General features: G+C 41.7%; 1 protein-coding gene across 1 annotated transcript in view; it reads right to left on the minus strand.

The window, feature by feature from the left end:
- il34 (interleukin 34) overlaps positions 1 to 16344 on the minus strand; it is a 43730-nt gene that overhangs the window by 16198 nt on the left and 11188 nt on the right. Inside the window, exons 3-6 of the mRNA XM_071547509.1 lie at positions 3816 to 3919; positions 3503 to 3580; positions 3310 to 3387; positions 1220 to 1327 (exon numbers count right to left, since the gene is read on the minus strand). Of these exons, the coding sequence (XP_071403610.1) occupies positions 1220 to 1327; positions 3310 to 3387; positions 3503 to 3580; positions 3816 to 3919 (368 nt within the window). The remainder of the gene's footprint in view (positions 1 to 1219; positions 1328 to 3309; positions 3388 to 3502; positions 3581 to 3815; positions 3920 to 16344) is intronic.

Here is a 16344-nt window from a genome sequence, read left to right on the forward strand (position 1 = left end):
TTACTGCCGTTTCGGTCTTACTAGACCTTCTTCTATATCATACAAAATCTCTAGTTAAACATTTGATGTAACAGTGACTCAAATTCAACCACCAATCAAAAGTCAGAACCAAAATCAAAAGCTAGAATCAAAAGCTAGAGCCCGCCCATTGGCTTTGATGGATGAAGTTGACAGATACTTGTTTCATTGCACACGCCACATCTTGTGACACTGAAATACATAAATGTATGTATAGATAAATAAATGTTATATATAATTGTCTGTTTATTAATATATTGATTTTTTTTCTTCTTTTTTTGTAACAATTACATATATTATTTCTGATAATATTTCACTATTTATTTTAATTTGTCCTGAATATTCCTCCATACAGAGCTACAGTCTGGTCCAGAATTCTACAGTTAACACTGGGAAGTCGGGCCGCAAAGTTGGGGTAGCCCACTAGGGCTAATGACTAAGAGCCAAATGAATCCAGAGTTAACAGAGTAGTTAGCCTTGGACAACGTCAAAAATAGTCCCAGTCCCATAATCAGAGAAATGAAAGTTGTAAATATCTCATCACCTTTGCATGCCTTATGACACATGGAAATGAGGATTGAGAAATGCCCCATTTTTCACATTTGTGAGAAACAATACACACCAAGTGCAAACCACAGGAGAGAACAGGCTGGATGTGGAGCAGGGCATGGAGAGTATTATTTACACTCTCTGTCTGCTTCACTTTCTCTCTTCAGATATCAACAATGACGATTCATGGCCTCAGGGCGCCGTGGTGACGGTGACTGTATGTATGCATGTGAATTGTCCATGTCCGCTCATGTGGAAGCGTGTAGAAACTGAGGTATTGGTTGTGAGTGCTCTGTTTTGCTGATACCATGGAGTAACATGGAGGTCAATGAAGAACCATAATCAAAACTGAATGGTCCTTGGTTTACCACATAATTACTTTTGTTAAAATATCGTTAAGACTGTAGATCAGTCATCAAAGCTCAATATCTTACATAATAAATGAACAAAGCCTGGGATAAATTGACCTTTAATGAAATCATTTTTAAGGTCGTAAATAGAAGCAATAATCCTTAATCAGCCCGACGTGACAGCCGTCTCTTGCCAAACGTTCTTGGATGTTTGAGCTGTGAGGGAAATCCACTTACTGAATGGCTTCAGTGGAGGGGGAACTGAATCCAGCCGTGATGTGAATGTGTGCACTCTGGCTTACCTCTGGGGGATGCGCCTGTACGAAGACCCCCTCTGCGTCCCTGAAGCGGCTCTCCAGCTCGGCCGTGTACGGGCGGGAAGGGTGTCTCTCTGGCAGAACCCGGATGATCTGTAAGTCACATTCATTAGTAGCTCATCACAACCTTACATCTGCATTCATTAGTAGCTCATCAGAACCTTACATTCACATAATCAGAACCTTAAATTTGCATTCATTAGTCTTCTATCAGAGCCCATTTGAGATTTATTCATAGTTTAGCAAAAATGTGTTTATCAGAATCTTACATTTGCACTGATTATTATTTAAGTATTTTTATGTTTATATAATTGATTAAGAGTTTGATGAAATTTGTATTTATTAACAGTTTATCACAAGTTTGTCTGACGCAGAGTTTGGATGAGGAAAAGCATATTTGTTACCCTGAGTCATAAAATCTGTTTACACTTTTCATAGACCACACAAGGATACAGGAAACCTTTTTAGGACTTTTATCTGAACAGCCCCAGATCAGTGTCACACAAAGTGAAAGAAAGGAAAAAGAAAAGAAAGAAAACTTGGGCAAACTATTTGGGCCAGTGTAAATCTTGGTGTAGGATTTCTCTCAATGCATCATTGCTAGAGGAATGGTGACAACCGCCGCGGTTTCATTTTTTCACAGAACTCTAATACCGGTTAACAGGAAACGACCTGCACTGGATCAAAGCATAAAATAAATCACTGGTGCGATTGTAAGGGGAAACCGTCCCATTTTTCCTCCCTGTATTAGAATTTGTCACAAATATTAAGAGAAAAGAATGAAAGAAATGAGAATTAGAGTTCTAAATATTACGGTAGTATTTAACAATGGAGATGTTAATGTAGGAGTTTTAGAAATACAATCTACTTCCTGGTGTAAAAGATGTAAAATACAGCCAGATATTAATGAATGCTCTGATTGGTCGACAGTATGCATAGATAATGAGGTGTCCCGTAGTGTGAGATTGCCTTGGTAAGTGGCAGCAGTAACATAGGCTGCTGTAAAATGTGGTTATTTGCAATTTCTCACTTCTCTTCTTACCTTAAACATGCATATTATTTTTGTATTTTTTAAGTCAGGCAGTAGGAGGGGAGAAAAACCTCTGTGTTGAAAACTCTTGGCTTATACTTTCTATTTGGCTTTAAATTTAAGATGTGGCTTTTTAACTATTTGATGTGTTATGACTCTGGTCATTTGTGTTGTTTGTGGGTTAACAGCTCGTCTCTCCTCCTCAGTGTGTGTGTGTGTGTGTGTGTGTGTGCATTCAGTGTGTGTGATGAGATGCAGGTGTTGGTGTTCTCCTGATTGGCTTAGGGGACGGGACTGCGGCTAGCTGATTGGTTAACCCAGATGATATAAACCAGCTGAGGCCAACAAAATGCCCCCCCTTTTGCTCACTCCCATTACCAACAATGGAGGCCGCGCTGCTGCACCTTGGAGCTGTGTGTTATTATACCTGGTAGTTGTGAGCCGGTCTGATCTACTGGGTTCAGAAGGACTTAGTTACTTGTAAATCTGCATCTGTTACCCACTGTGAAAATTCTTCCCTAGTAGCAGTTAGTAGGAGTGAGAAGCCCTTTTCTTTTGTAATTCATTTTTCTCCTGTTTTTGTTAGGAGTTTAGGTTAGAGCCTTGTCTTTTGTTTCTTTATTTCTTTTGTTAGGGAAGTTTAGGGTTTTGTAATTTAAGTATTTTGTTTGTTATTTTGGGCATTGCTCATCTCTGAAGCACAGAAAAATAATAAAGACTGCTACATTGTGAACTTTGACTGTGGTGCGGCTGGCCATTCTTGGGAGAGGGAAGAGCGGGGGCTTTGAACGTGTTGTGTCCTGGTTCCCTTAGACCAGGGGCGTAACAGATGATTTTCACAGTAGGCTTTTTTTGTTATTTTTCTTTTTGTCCAAAAAATGTATTCTAGCATAGGTTGTACTCTGAGCGTCAGTTGTTTCTGCGTCAGACATGATGGCCAACAAAAAGATGGAAAACGGATACTCTTTTCCTGAATGAAATAAAGTCATTGCACTGGATAAAATCGTACGTGTAGCATCTTTAATTGGAAAGTTTGTATCCTTACTTTTTTCAACACGCCTTGGTTGACCTGGAACCACAACCTCTGCAGGACGAGCTCCTCCAACCCCTCCACCTTTAACTTCTGGTGGGCAGGAGGGAGGGAAAGACAGAGAGGAGAGGAGAGAGAGAGGAGGTCAATGAATCAAACTTTACTCAATGAGAAGAGAGAGAGAGAGAGAGCAGGTGGTGACTCTTACCAGTCTGCTGATGTTTGAGAGTCTGAAGACTTCCTCATAGTGAACCCTGATGGTGTAGTTGATGGGGAAGTTGTGCTTCTGTAACACAAAGCAGAGAAGAAGAGAGAAAGACAGAGAGAGGGGAGAGAGAGAGTTACACACTTACAGAGACACCAAGTTCCCCACCAACAGTAGCGTCCTCTCTTGCTGGTACTATCGCTATCACTATCTGGATGCTGTAGACGAGGCAGGTTGAGGGAAAGTGGGTACAATAAAAAGCCACTAGCTAACACTGACAGAATTAGTTTCAACTGGCATGCCATCACTCTCTCACCATGTATCGTCGCCTATGGGTGAGGCTGCCGTTGAGCGTCTTCAAGGCCGTGCACAGGCCGGGCGGCGTCGGGGTCGTCAGGACAGGCACTAGCAGCAACAGGCCTGCGAGGGGCGACACAGAGCACCAGATTAATGACAGAGCCATTTTGTACACGGATATTGAAGAACATTATAAAGTTATTAATTTTTTTACCACTTCACAGTTCATTGGCAGTGGGGATAGCCAAGTACGTAAAAGTGATCAAAGCTAACATCATGTTTGTTTCCATCACACGTCAGTGAGAGTGACTGACGTGTGATTTATTATCGCAGTGTTGAAAGCGCAGTAAACTCCGTCACTCCCCTCCATGTTTTGACAATCTTGTGGTCGAGTTCCACGGTAGATAAACGCTCTGCATGTTAGGGGTTCTTAAATATTTCACACCCAGAAACCCACATCAAAGTTTAAAGTTGCACTTAGGTTTGGGGTTATATAAACCTTATTGCAACATCTATCTCACAAAGACGCACCAGAAACCCCCAAGCCTGAGACGGGTGTTTGCTTTCTCAAAAGGTGCTTTCACTCCATGTGTGAGAGGAAGCTTTATTGAGTTGTTCACTTCATCGGAGGACCACGTACGTAAGTATGTCTGTTCATATGCACATATGTTCGCTTTCATGTGTACACACACGCACAAGTGCTTTCATGTACGTGCACACACACACACACACACACACACTGCCTTAGTACAGGTACATACTGGACCAGATGAGTTGTTTTCATGAAAGACTGTTGCTAGGACAAGCTGATGATGTATGGGTTGTCTAAATAAACTGTGAAATTTTTAGTGCCTATAAGTTTATCTATCTATCTCTCAATTCAATTCAATTCAATTCAATTCAATTCAATTCAATTCAATTCAATTCAATTCAATTCAATTCAATTCAAAAAGCTTTATTGGCATGACAGTTGTGTAACAATATTGCCAAAGCAAATGTGCACTGATAGTGCTCATCCATAAAAATGAAAGTCTCACAAAACGACATTACAGAAATCCATCATAACATGAAATAATAGATGAACAACAATAGAACAGAATAACAACAATAGAAGTACTGTATATAGACAGAGTCTTAAGAGAGCTGTCTGTCCGTCTATCCGTCTGTCTTCAGAGGACAGTCAGCTGCTGTCCCTCAGGCTCAACTCAACTATCTCTCTCTCTCTCTCTCTCTCTCTCCCTCTCCCTCTCTCATGCCAGGAAAACAGACCTCACATCATGACAGATTAACACCACAGTGTGGGAAACAAGTGCTTGTGCCTGCAGACCTCCTTTGAGGTGCTCAGTACAAGTCCTCTTGCACTTGTTGAGAACTGTGCGAAGGATTACCTGATCTGACCATGTGACTCAGCAGACCATTTTTGCACCACTTCAACCACAAAATGTGCAATGTTAGATGTGACAAGAGATTGACGTAATACACCCTGACCATACTGTGGCATTGCTCCCTGTGAAGTTCTCCATTGCCTGTTCTTGATGAAACTGCCTGCTCATGCTTTAGATTGACATTTGCTGTCAACTAAATGAGAGTTGCTTGTCTGTTTGTCTTTACTGTAGATCTCAAACCAAAGCACAGACACCATGGTCACGGATGTAATACATAAAAGCTCAAACGATTTAAATATGTCATTACAAAGTGAAAATACTATAATTTCAATGGAGAGCTTGTGAAATTGTGATGGGCAAGCCGTCTCATGTGTGATTACTACAGCAGAGTAAAATGGAGCGATTCATTTTTCTTCCTCACAATAGGTATTGTCATATTTTTGGATTGCTATATATTGAATTTCAATATATCATCCGATCCCTACTCCTAAACATGCTGGTCAGTTAGATCAAAAGTCACATTTTTTAGGAACCCCACCTGTGTGGAAGCACCTGCTTTCACTACACTTAGTCATGGGTTCAAATGTTATTGACAAAAAAGCTACACCGCCTGGGCTAACTTCTGACTTGAACAAAACTTTTACAAGTTCAGATTAGGCCAGGCTCAAATTTCTATAAAATGACTTTTAACCACCATGTAAAATCCCCCCATTGGCCAATCTGGAATTGATCACAATACACAGTACACAAAAGGAGTATTGATAACTGATATCACTTGTGCAGTCATGAGGAAAACCCAGGGGGCACAGGGCAGAAATTGTGACTTTTATCCTAACGTGACATGAGGTGAGGACTTACAAGATGCCCCTGATACATTTTTTTCAAGACTAAGCATTCCTATACTCTAGCGTGATTATTCACATGCTACTCCTGATGATCAGAGAACCCGTGTTTGAGTATTTGCACTATCCAAATGATTTATATTAAGAGGATTGCTGAAAAATACACTCTTGAAGTGGGTGAGAGAATAAACAGTATCTTTACTGTGGCCATGAGTCACGGCTATTCTTTATTCTAACATGGCAGTAGAAGTACAGTCTCTCTCTCTCTCTCTCACTGTCACTATCAAGGTGATGCAGCGCAGGATAGGATACAGGTGCAGAGGAGCGTCTAGCAAGGACGGGATCTGATCTGCTGTCTCAGAGATTTTGTCTTATTTGAACGCAAATTAGTAGGAACAAAGCTGATAATATCGACAAACTTGACCACTGATGGTTCAGCTGAAAAAATGGGGCCATTCCAATCCAAACCAACCCCATACTGTGTGTACTGAGCGGGTTGATCAGCCATCAAGGAGTTAATAGGAATCAATTTCATTTTGTTCTATAAAATTCAATTAACAGTCCAAATAGATCAGTCACACAATGACGTCTTTCATTCTGTGATAACAAAAACATTAATCGGTACGGATATTTTCAGCACGACTTTTATCTTCTTTCTTTCTTTCTTTCTCTTCACCCTCTTCTTCCTTTCCCCTTACACATAATTGCCTCAAACCACTGTAAAGGAACTGCATGAAAACCCCTGAGCAGAGACCAGATGTCGTCTGAGACACAAACACCGCAGCCTCCTGATGGTGAAACATCCATGTGGCTAAGCGATGCAAATGGCCGCTAACATCTCTCTGAAAAACTGATGATTCCATACCAGGCCCCGACTTGTTAAGGGAGGTAATGTAAGAGGAATTCCAGATACAATCTGACTTTAAATGTTTTCTATGTGCTAAATTTCTTCACTGAGCAATCCACCAGAGTTCATTTATCTCCTTGTCCAATCTCTGCCAGCAGACTGACCGTGTTACACCCATGGAAAAACGTACTCAATACACCTAGAAACCCCAGGATACCAGACCCGAATAATGTGGAGAAACACACTTTGTTTTGTTAACGCTTCGCCTGGCTGAACGGCAGTGAGGTGCAACTGCATCCTGTTTGGCCTGAGACTCAAGTAAAGGACAGTTTTTGCATAGCAGGCCTATGAGTCACATAGTTTTAGGTTTATTGACTTCATTTATCAGTTATGTTGTCACCAAGGTACGAAGTCCATGGCTAATAAGTAGGCTGAAAACTATACTTTTTCTTCCTTTCTTTTTAAAATCCAAATATTTTATACCATGCGACCTAGTAGTGGGAAAACAATCTCTGCACTGCCTGTTTGTCATTGCCATAAATGTAGCGTGGGACTGTACAGAATCTGTTTCATCATGTTTGCTCATCCATCAGTATCATCTGTCTGCCTGTCTATATCTAGCTTTACACTTTTTCCTCCACTATGCATTACTGCCTCAGAGAACAGCACAACTTCATTCATTGGTTACATTCCCGTGCAATTTTTGACGTCTGATCATAAATATGCTGTGCTGCATCAAACAGAGTTTGATTTACAAGTCAGTAAACTTTTTACTGACTTTTTTACTGACTTGCTGGTTAGTTTACTTGTCAGTAAACTAACAAGCATTTCATTGTGGACTTGCGATATCAAAAGGCCCACATAGGCCATTAAATCAAATCTACCCGCTGACTTTACAAGATATGACCAGCGGGTGGAGTGGACTGTGGAACTAAAGTAACACACTCCCATAAAACCTTGCTTCACCCTCATACAAACATGCTCACAGCCCGGGTCTGGGATCTGCTCTATATAGCCTCATACAGCTACAGTTAAATTAACACTGAGGGTTTACAATATATTTACAAGCACACCAACGCCCTTGGCAGGACTTGAACAGTACAAAGCTTCACCTTTCTCCTCTGCTCTTGTGTTCCTCTCTCAGACTGTTTGTCTTCAGTTTGACAGATTAACAGCCAATCCAATGTCAGTGTTTTTGCACAAGGTATTAATTTGTGTACGAATCTGCTCCCCTCTGCTCCCCTAACCCCACACATACAGTTGTGTGGCCAATCACACTTATCCATGCACAGCATCTGTGTTGTTGTCCTGCCGCCAATTGAGTGGGCTGCTGCCTCGTTGAAGTTAAAGTGATGCTGAACCTTGGTAGTACCTTGGGTTGTGTAGCTTCCTGGACATGATATAACCCCAAAATAGACAAGTCTCTGTTATCTGTTGCTCCAGTAGAGGCGATTGGAGAATTGCGTTTTTTCCTCTCTCCATTCACTGCCATTATATGGCAAAACAGGTCTGAAAATCACACCTCTAGGACATAAAGGAACGTGAACAATGCAGAGTCTGACAAGTTTGTCTATTTAAAATTGCTGGTAAACATACTATTTTCTTCACTCCAAGTTTCCTCTGACCGGATTTCGGTGTTACAGTTCTAAAAGGTTTAATAAACGTAAAGAAAGTGATTCATTTAACCAAAAGTGAGCGACAGGACTAGTTTTTTAATATATTGTCAGAATCTGCTTTGTTCGCGTTTGTTTATGTGGTAGAAGTCTGATTTTGAGACCTGTTTCACCCTATAATGGCAGTGGATGGAGAGAGGAAAAAACACAGTTGTGTAATCTCCTCTACCAGAGCAACGGATAACAGAGAATCGCCGATGTTGGGCTTTTATCATGTCCAGGAAGCTACACAACCCAAGGTAGTACCACAGTTCAGCATCACTTTAAAGGCCCGCTTCAGGTCCTCTGAAAGGCTCAGCATCCCTCACATCTGCAGGGCGGTACACACTGCCATGTGGGGTTTTGCCACAACCAGCAGTCAGTCAGCGCTCAGTCTGGCAATGTGCACTCATGGCTCAGTACTTAGGAAGTCTTTAATGTCACGGTCACTGTTAGTATGATGACGTCTATCAAGCACTATGCAAGTGGCTGGGGGTCAGATGTGTGCTATGCTGACTTGGGTGGCCATGTGTAGGAGGTAATTTATTACTTTTTCCGGTGATGAGTAGTATTTTAATTACAGTAATTTCAGTAATGATATAACCACCCATAAAACAAAAGTCATTACTTTTATTATCCTCCTCTATAAATGTCAGATGAAATATGAAAAGAAAAGTTGAATTATGCAAAAACAATCCCACCCCCATTGACAGATTTTTGTCAGAATGAATTACTGTCCTCCCAGTTGACATGTACTGAGCTAGCCTAGGTGGAAAAAAGGATGACAAGAACATTGTTGTCAGATTGTAAATTGTGCGAAGGAACAAATAATCATTACAAACAGTAGGACATAAGTGCTATCTTCCATCAACTCTTCTGAAGCACCTGCTTAAAGGATACGGCTGGTTTTTTTATACATTTCTTACCGTCAACAAATCCTATGAAAATAACGAAATCAACAATGCGTTTGCTCTACTCCCATTACTTTCAGATTTCCCACGTTCCCTTTTTAGCCGTCAACCAGAAGTCATTGGCTCCAATTGTAAGCTAAAAACCTTTAAATACAGCTCACAAAGACATAGTTTCAATTTTAAAAATCGCTAACTGTTACCATGAAAAGTCAGGCTGTTGTAGTTATTACCAAATCAAATTCAAATGAGAACAAATTCTTCATTATGCCGGGGACTATTTTCAGTGCTCTGGAACTACTTTCCTGAGATCGCCCCGGTGCATCGTGATGATGAAATATGCTGCCCAGAGCAACGGCATGGCTCTTTGACGTGTTTTTAATAGTTTCTTTAATACAATAGCGTTCTATGGCTACTGAGACATGGCTTTATTGGGCATCGGCTACATGGACGAGACTTGTTAGCAAAACAACTTCATTGCTGATTTGTTATTTTCATAGGATTTGTTGATGGTAAGAAATGCATTAAAAAACACCAGCCTTATCATTTAAACAGCATCTCAACACAGAGGATGAAACACCAGCTTTGCAGGTGTGATGGAAAAGTTAAATCATGGAAAGTGTAATGAATTACTGCTCTCAGGGAGTAAAGAATTATATCTTCTGAAATGAGTAACAACTATGAAATGAGCCCAGCATTTGTGCCATGGAGATGAAAAACTACCTCTGCCTGTTTATAGCTTTCACAAAAAGAACCATATGTCTGTTTTAATGTGTATGTGTGTATGTGTGTGTGTGTGTATGTATGTGTGTGAGTGTGAGTAAGTTTGTTTCATAGAGTTGAAGGAGTGAACTAAACGCATTCCTCTGGTACAAATGCAGCCCTTTCCCCAGCACTTATACAATTGAACTGGTTTCCTATATGGCGCTGTACAGCACCTCATGTTGGTGGGCCTCATGTTGGTGGGCAGCGGTGGGCACCCATGGGTGAACCCATGGGTGCTGTTCCCCATGGGAACAGTTCACACACTCACCACAACAGGATGTCAGACACCTTGCTGGTGTGAACGCTACCTAAAATGTGTGTTTGTGTGTATCCATGCGTGCATGTCTATGCATGCTTGTACGCCTGCATACGCCCGTGACTATACATCTGTGTGTTTGTGTGCAAGTGTGTATGTGTATGTACAGTATGTGTGTGTGTATGTACATGTATGTTTTTGTGTCCAAGCCAACAGCTGACATTTGTTCGGAGTTAAAGGGTTTCATTGTGTGGTTCTGTTGCGGTCTGCTGGATTAGATTGCGACACAGACAGACAGGATTCTTCATTGCCCAAACAGGTTTTTCTAGTCAGAGAGCAGCAGTGAATAAAGTCTGACTGTGCAACACTATACAGCCTTGACAGAGAGTGGTAATGCAGTCCATGGTCTCCTATATAGACATCAAACACACAAGCATGTTCACGCAATATGCTGCTCATCCCATGCTCTGACACTACATCAAACGTTTGTTGAGTCTGGCCAATTTTCCCATGGGCGCCCACACATTTTTTACATTTTACAATCCATAATCCATGGTTTGGCCACTTTCTCCCTGGGCTATGAAACCTTTCCACACAGAGGAAAGAATTTCTGCAAATTAGAGTAAAACAAGTACAGATTATGTTCAGTTTCACAGCGCAATCCATGGGTTTGTATTTCACGGGTTAACTATTTCAAAACACATTCTGAAAGAGCCGATCGAACATAAACCGTGTCAGATATGGTTGTGAATTGTGACCAAGAATATTTGACCTATTGGTAGATAGGATTCCAATAGTGTGCATGTAAAGAAAACCAAAGGAGATTTTTCGTCCGATGTTGACATGAGTGGTTTGTTCTGAATAAAAGAAGAGAATTGTGGGAGTTTGAGTGTAATATTAACAATTAAATGTTAAATTAGTGTCTCACTCCTGACTGGGACAATCATTTGTTAGCTGTATGTGAAAACAGCTTCTTTTATGCAGAAACGTAAACAGTGTTCACACTGATGTAGAAAAAATAACGGTGGTGCAACATGGCAGAAGACAGCTATTCAAATGTGGCCTCCAACTAACTGAAATGCAAACAGCCACCGATTGAGCCAATTATTCATTGTTAGCAACCACTGACAAGACCAGTATAACCACAATGTTTAAACAAAAAAGCCTCAGAGCTTTTTATGTGTAATCCTTTTGACTTGTTGACAAGTATGTTTCTTTGTCAGTGAAGAACTTGAATCATTCAATCAGCCGTTCATCATGTTCCTTGGCAATGCAATTTCTTTAGTGGTGGGAAGGAGGGAGAAACAGAGAAGTTAAGTGTCAGTCTCAAACCACATGTGTAACATTTGATGGCTCTTCTCGCATCAGTGAGCAACTGGAATGCAGTAGCAGCCGTAACCTATAGCAGTAGCCTATATATTGGGAAACTATTGAAACTAGGGTTGTGCTGATGTACGATGTCATCGGACAATCCTCAGCCGAGTCAGCAGGGGACGTACACACACACACACACACACACACACACACACACACACACACGCACACACACACAGCCCTACAGCTCACACACCACTCCTAAGAGGCAGCAACATTGTTTTCCCCAAAATGGAGAATGAATCCTGTTCCCTCACTGACGCCTCATTGTAGTTAGGGATACAACAGTGATTATTTTCAAAAGGAAATCACTTAAATTATTGTCACTTCTCCAGACCTTTAGCAACTAGGCTAGCTAGCCTGGCAGGCTTTACTGAGGGAACAAAAGTCCCTCAGGCTGCCTGTCCCCGATGTCATCGGCCATCAGAGAGACGTTTGGTTGAGCGATGTAATGATGTGTAAATGTTGGGCATCGCACAACCCTAAAAGAAACTATTTAAATTCGGTGTCAGATTGTATTTAAATGTAAATTTGTCAACTTAGAGCATTGAAGGATATGTCTGCATGCACTTTCCATAGTCTTTAAGAGCTTTGCTTCGCCCGGACTTTCAACAGCTTTAAATGTTCTGGACATTTTGTTTGACCACACGACTGATGGACCTCATGGGCTTGATTGATTCTGACACAGTCGACCTCTACTTCTGCCTTTCTCCAGCTCCTCTCTCTCTCTCTCTCTCGCTCTCCTCTTCCTCTCTCCCCTCTAGCACCCCACTCTCTCTCGATTCAAAGTGTAACCACGATCTATATGTTTAATGAAATCCAGACATAGTTAGCACTTAGCTCTCTGTACGGTTCTTTTCCTTTTTGTCCCTTTGGGTGCTCTCTCTCTGTCGTTCTTTCTCTGATTGTTTCCCTCTCTCTTCCATATTCTCTTTTGACCTGCATTACTGTCTGCGTCTCACTTTATCTGAGATAATAGTTTGCTAATGTACTCTGTTTCCTCTGGAACCAATACAGTGACGTAACATAATATAGCAGACATACAAATATGCCAATGCGGCAAACAGTTTCATTTCCATAGCAACATCAATACCCAGCTCTATACTCTCTGGCCCAGCTGACATATGGCATTGTGATTGATTTGATCTTTTTACATTTTACATTGACATTTTAATGGAACGTGTGTCTGCCAGATATACTCAACAGGTTAATAATTAATTCTCAAATGTCTAAACTCTAAACCCCCCACCCCCACACACACCACCATCACCACTACGACCCACCACACGCAGCACTAGCAGACAGCTGTGTAGACAGAGATCTATAAGTTCTGAGGGTCAGCCAGTCCCGAGCGGGCGTACGTTTACTGCGTTGCAATGGCAATGCATGTGACTCTGCATCCGGAGAGGAGAGGAGAGGAGAGGGGAGGAGAGGGGAGGAGGGGAGGGGAGGGGAGGGGAGGGGAGGGGAGGCGAGAGGAGAGGAGGGGAGAGGAGAGGAGAGGAGAGGAGGGGAGACGGGAGACTACAGTCCATCATGAGGCGGTTCAGGACAGCCAAATTACGTCACATTCATCGTAGGGGGGGCAAACCCACAGGCAAAAGCAAAGTATCACAGCAGAGTGTCCTTTGTGTAGTGAGTTACAGACAAAAACAAAACCATCAGGAGGGAAACTGTTATAAAATATCGTAACGTGGAAAGCCCACTAAAAAGAATTGTCCCTGTATTGTATGGTCTTATCTACGTTGCAGAGCATACAGAATGTGCACCTCATTACACCCTAACGTAAGTATACCTTTCACTCCATGAGAACAGTTCCATGCCCAGTAGAAATGTTGGTTAAATGCAGGCTGTCTGGTCTTGGAAAGCCAGAGAGCATTGTTGTTATTACTCCTCCTTGGTTCCGGCGCACAACTTGACAACAGCCTGACAACGGCGTTAGTCCGTTGATTGGCTAATCGTTAGTCCCCATTCATTCACTCATTGGACCGATCACTTTTTCAACCGGTAGAAACCGCTGTTTCATGTCACGATGCCACACCAGAATCAGTCAACTCGGTGGAGTGGGTGGATTCAAAGGTCTGGACCCAGGCAACCAGAGAGCACTGATCGTTTTCGTTTTTTGTCCCAGACGACTTCACTGACCCGGGTGATTCCCGCTACCTATAATTACTCTCTGTCTGCATATTTTGGATATTTTGGGGAATGGAATAGACAACCTGCTAAGTAATGTAAAGATATACTGCAGTGTCCAAAGATAAGAAACACAGTTTGAGTGGCTGCAGGCATGTGAGGTATGAGGCTGGAACGTATAATCTATCATGAGTAATAGCTTGGTGGCGCGCCTCCTGAACACTCACATACACACACACACCAACATCCTGCCGGTACCTGCAGTTACTTAACGTCTCTCGCTTCCCACATCTGTAAAAAATGGAGTTGAACCCAGTCACATAAAAAACACTAATCTACTAGTGGCAGGTTGTGTCCTCAAACGACCTCAGGAACCCTGTCAACCCATTTCAGCGTCGCCTGTCGCCCGTCACCTGTCTACCATCGGTCTGAGACTAACTTCTGTAGTCATGCAGCGGGTTTTTTCTGGGACCCAGATGGTACGTTTGCACAAGACAACACATACTTTTTATTCCCCAAGTTCGATCACAGTTTCGGGCAACATTTTAATCACATGGAGTCTCAATAAAATGCCTTCAGTCCATCGTCAGTGCAGGGCAGGAACATATTTAAAACTTGAAACACTGAAACACTTGTGCCAACATCCTGCCGGCTGTTGCTTCAGAAACCGCCTTGTTCTCCTCGTCTGAGACGCAGTTTGTTCAGAGTGATTGGTAGAACGAACGCACAAGTTTTTTCCTGTGATGTGGCACAATGCAATGTACATTTTCTCACACTTTCTATAGTCAGTAATTGATTTGGTGAAGCTTGTAAAGCACGCACAGCACATAGAAGCCAAATATGTACAGCCATCTCCCACATCTTTGCAATGCCAGGTTCTCCATGTGCTCCCCATCATTTAGGAATTGTTAAGTTGTAACTGGGCAATATATATAATGTGATTGACATTTTTTTGGAATAAAGCAATTCTAAAAGGGTTTGATGAGGATCCACCGAAAGAAAAGCATTTAGCAGCCAGAGCAAGGTGTTTTTAACTGATGCAGTTGGAAAAGACTGCAGCAAGTGTGTAAAACATGCCCCACTGCTTTTTAAGTAGATTGGCTGTTTCCTCCAAATTTGAAAGGAGGGTGAAACTTATGTTGTTTCACCATGTTTTTTCCGGTGGCTGTTATGCTTTGATCATAAAGATCTGCAGAATTTTAGAAAATGTATACTTATGGCTGGTAAAATTCAGGTGCAAAATCCCAGACAGAGTATCCTTTATACAATGTATACTCTCCGACCTAAACCAATGCAAGTAAGTGTGGAATGCTAAAATCTCTATAACTCACCAAGTACAAGTCCAATTACTGTATGATTTTATATGATTGCCACACTAATTGATATGAGTTTGAAATGTTTCTAGCATGACATAAAAAACCCTCCTACATACAGTATGTAGAACCATAATTTAATATAATTCAATAGAAAGGAAATACAATCTATACAATCATAACAGTCTTAAGTATAGTAAAAATACTACAAAATAAAAGCTGAAGACAGTGCAAAAATAAATCAGCAGAAGAAGACACAGAAGACACAAAGCTGTTAGAGATAATAGCTAACCTTCACCTCGATGATTTGGGTTTCATGAGTTCAATCCCAGCTGTCACTTCACTGTAGTTCGACAGCATGTTTTTAAACCCCATGGGATTATGAGGAATGCTTTTCACTCATGTGTTAGTCATAAACCATGAGATTTAGGCGTCAGCCGTACAAATGGAGGCTGCAGGTGCTCAACTCGGAAAGCAAAGGCAACACAGTGGGATGCAAATAAAAAAATCAATAACAGGAACAAATAGCAAGCAGCTTTTGCTTGTGAACCATATGAGCTGCATTTAGCAGTCAGAATGAACATATTCTGGCAATGCAGCCCTCACATGTGCTGGCATACACTCTCTCTCTCTCACACACACACACACTGGTGCATTATCTTGAAGCCTATATATGCGATATATGCTTGATGGAGGATTTCTACACTGGCTGCCACTGAACACAGCACAACTGGCAGTACGTCATCTCTTCTAATGAGAAGTTGTAGGACTCCAGGCGCAGGTCTGGCATGAGCCATAGATATGGTTATTAAATCCATAAAGTGCAGAGGGGCCTCGTTGCATCAACATGTTTATATAATCAAACAGAAAACGAACCAACAAAAGTATAGAGTAAGCCACAGCACCTGTTAGTTGAGAATGCAGAATGTGAACCCACTACTCACACACACACACACACACACAAACACACAGCTAGCTAGCCGAGATCTAGCTGAATCACCCACTGGGATGTATTGGTGGCTTCAGTTATTCCACTAACACAACTACCTTGAAGTGCAATTAATTTGCCTAAC

This window comes from Centroberyx affinis, unplaced genomic scaffold (genome assembly GCF_046629955.1).
Source record: "Centroberyx affinis isolate AG114_WGS23_722 - 3 ecotype Tasmania unplaced genomic scaffold, CSIRO-AGI_Caff_v1 ptg000270l_1, whole genome shotgun sequence".
Taxonomy (NCBI): Eukaryota; Metazoa; Chordata; class Actinopteri; order Beryciformes; family Berycidae; genus Centroberyx; species Centroberyx affinis.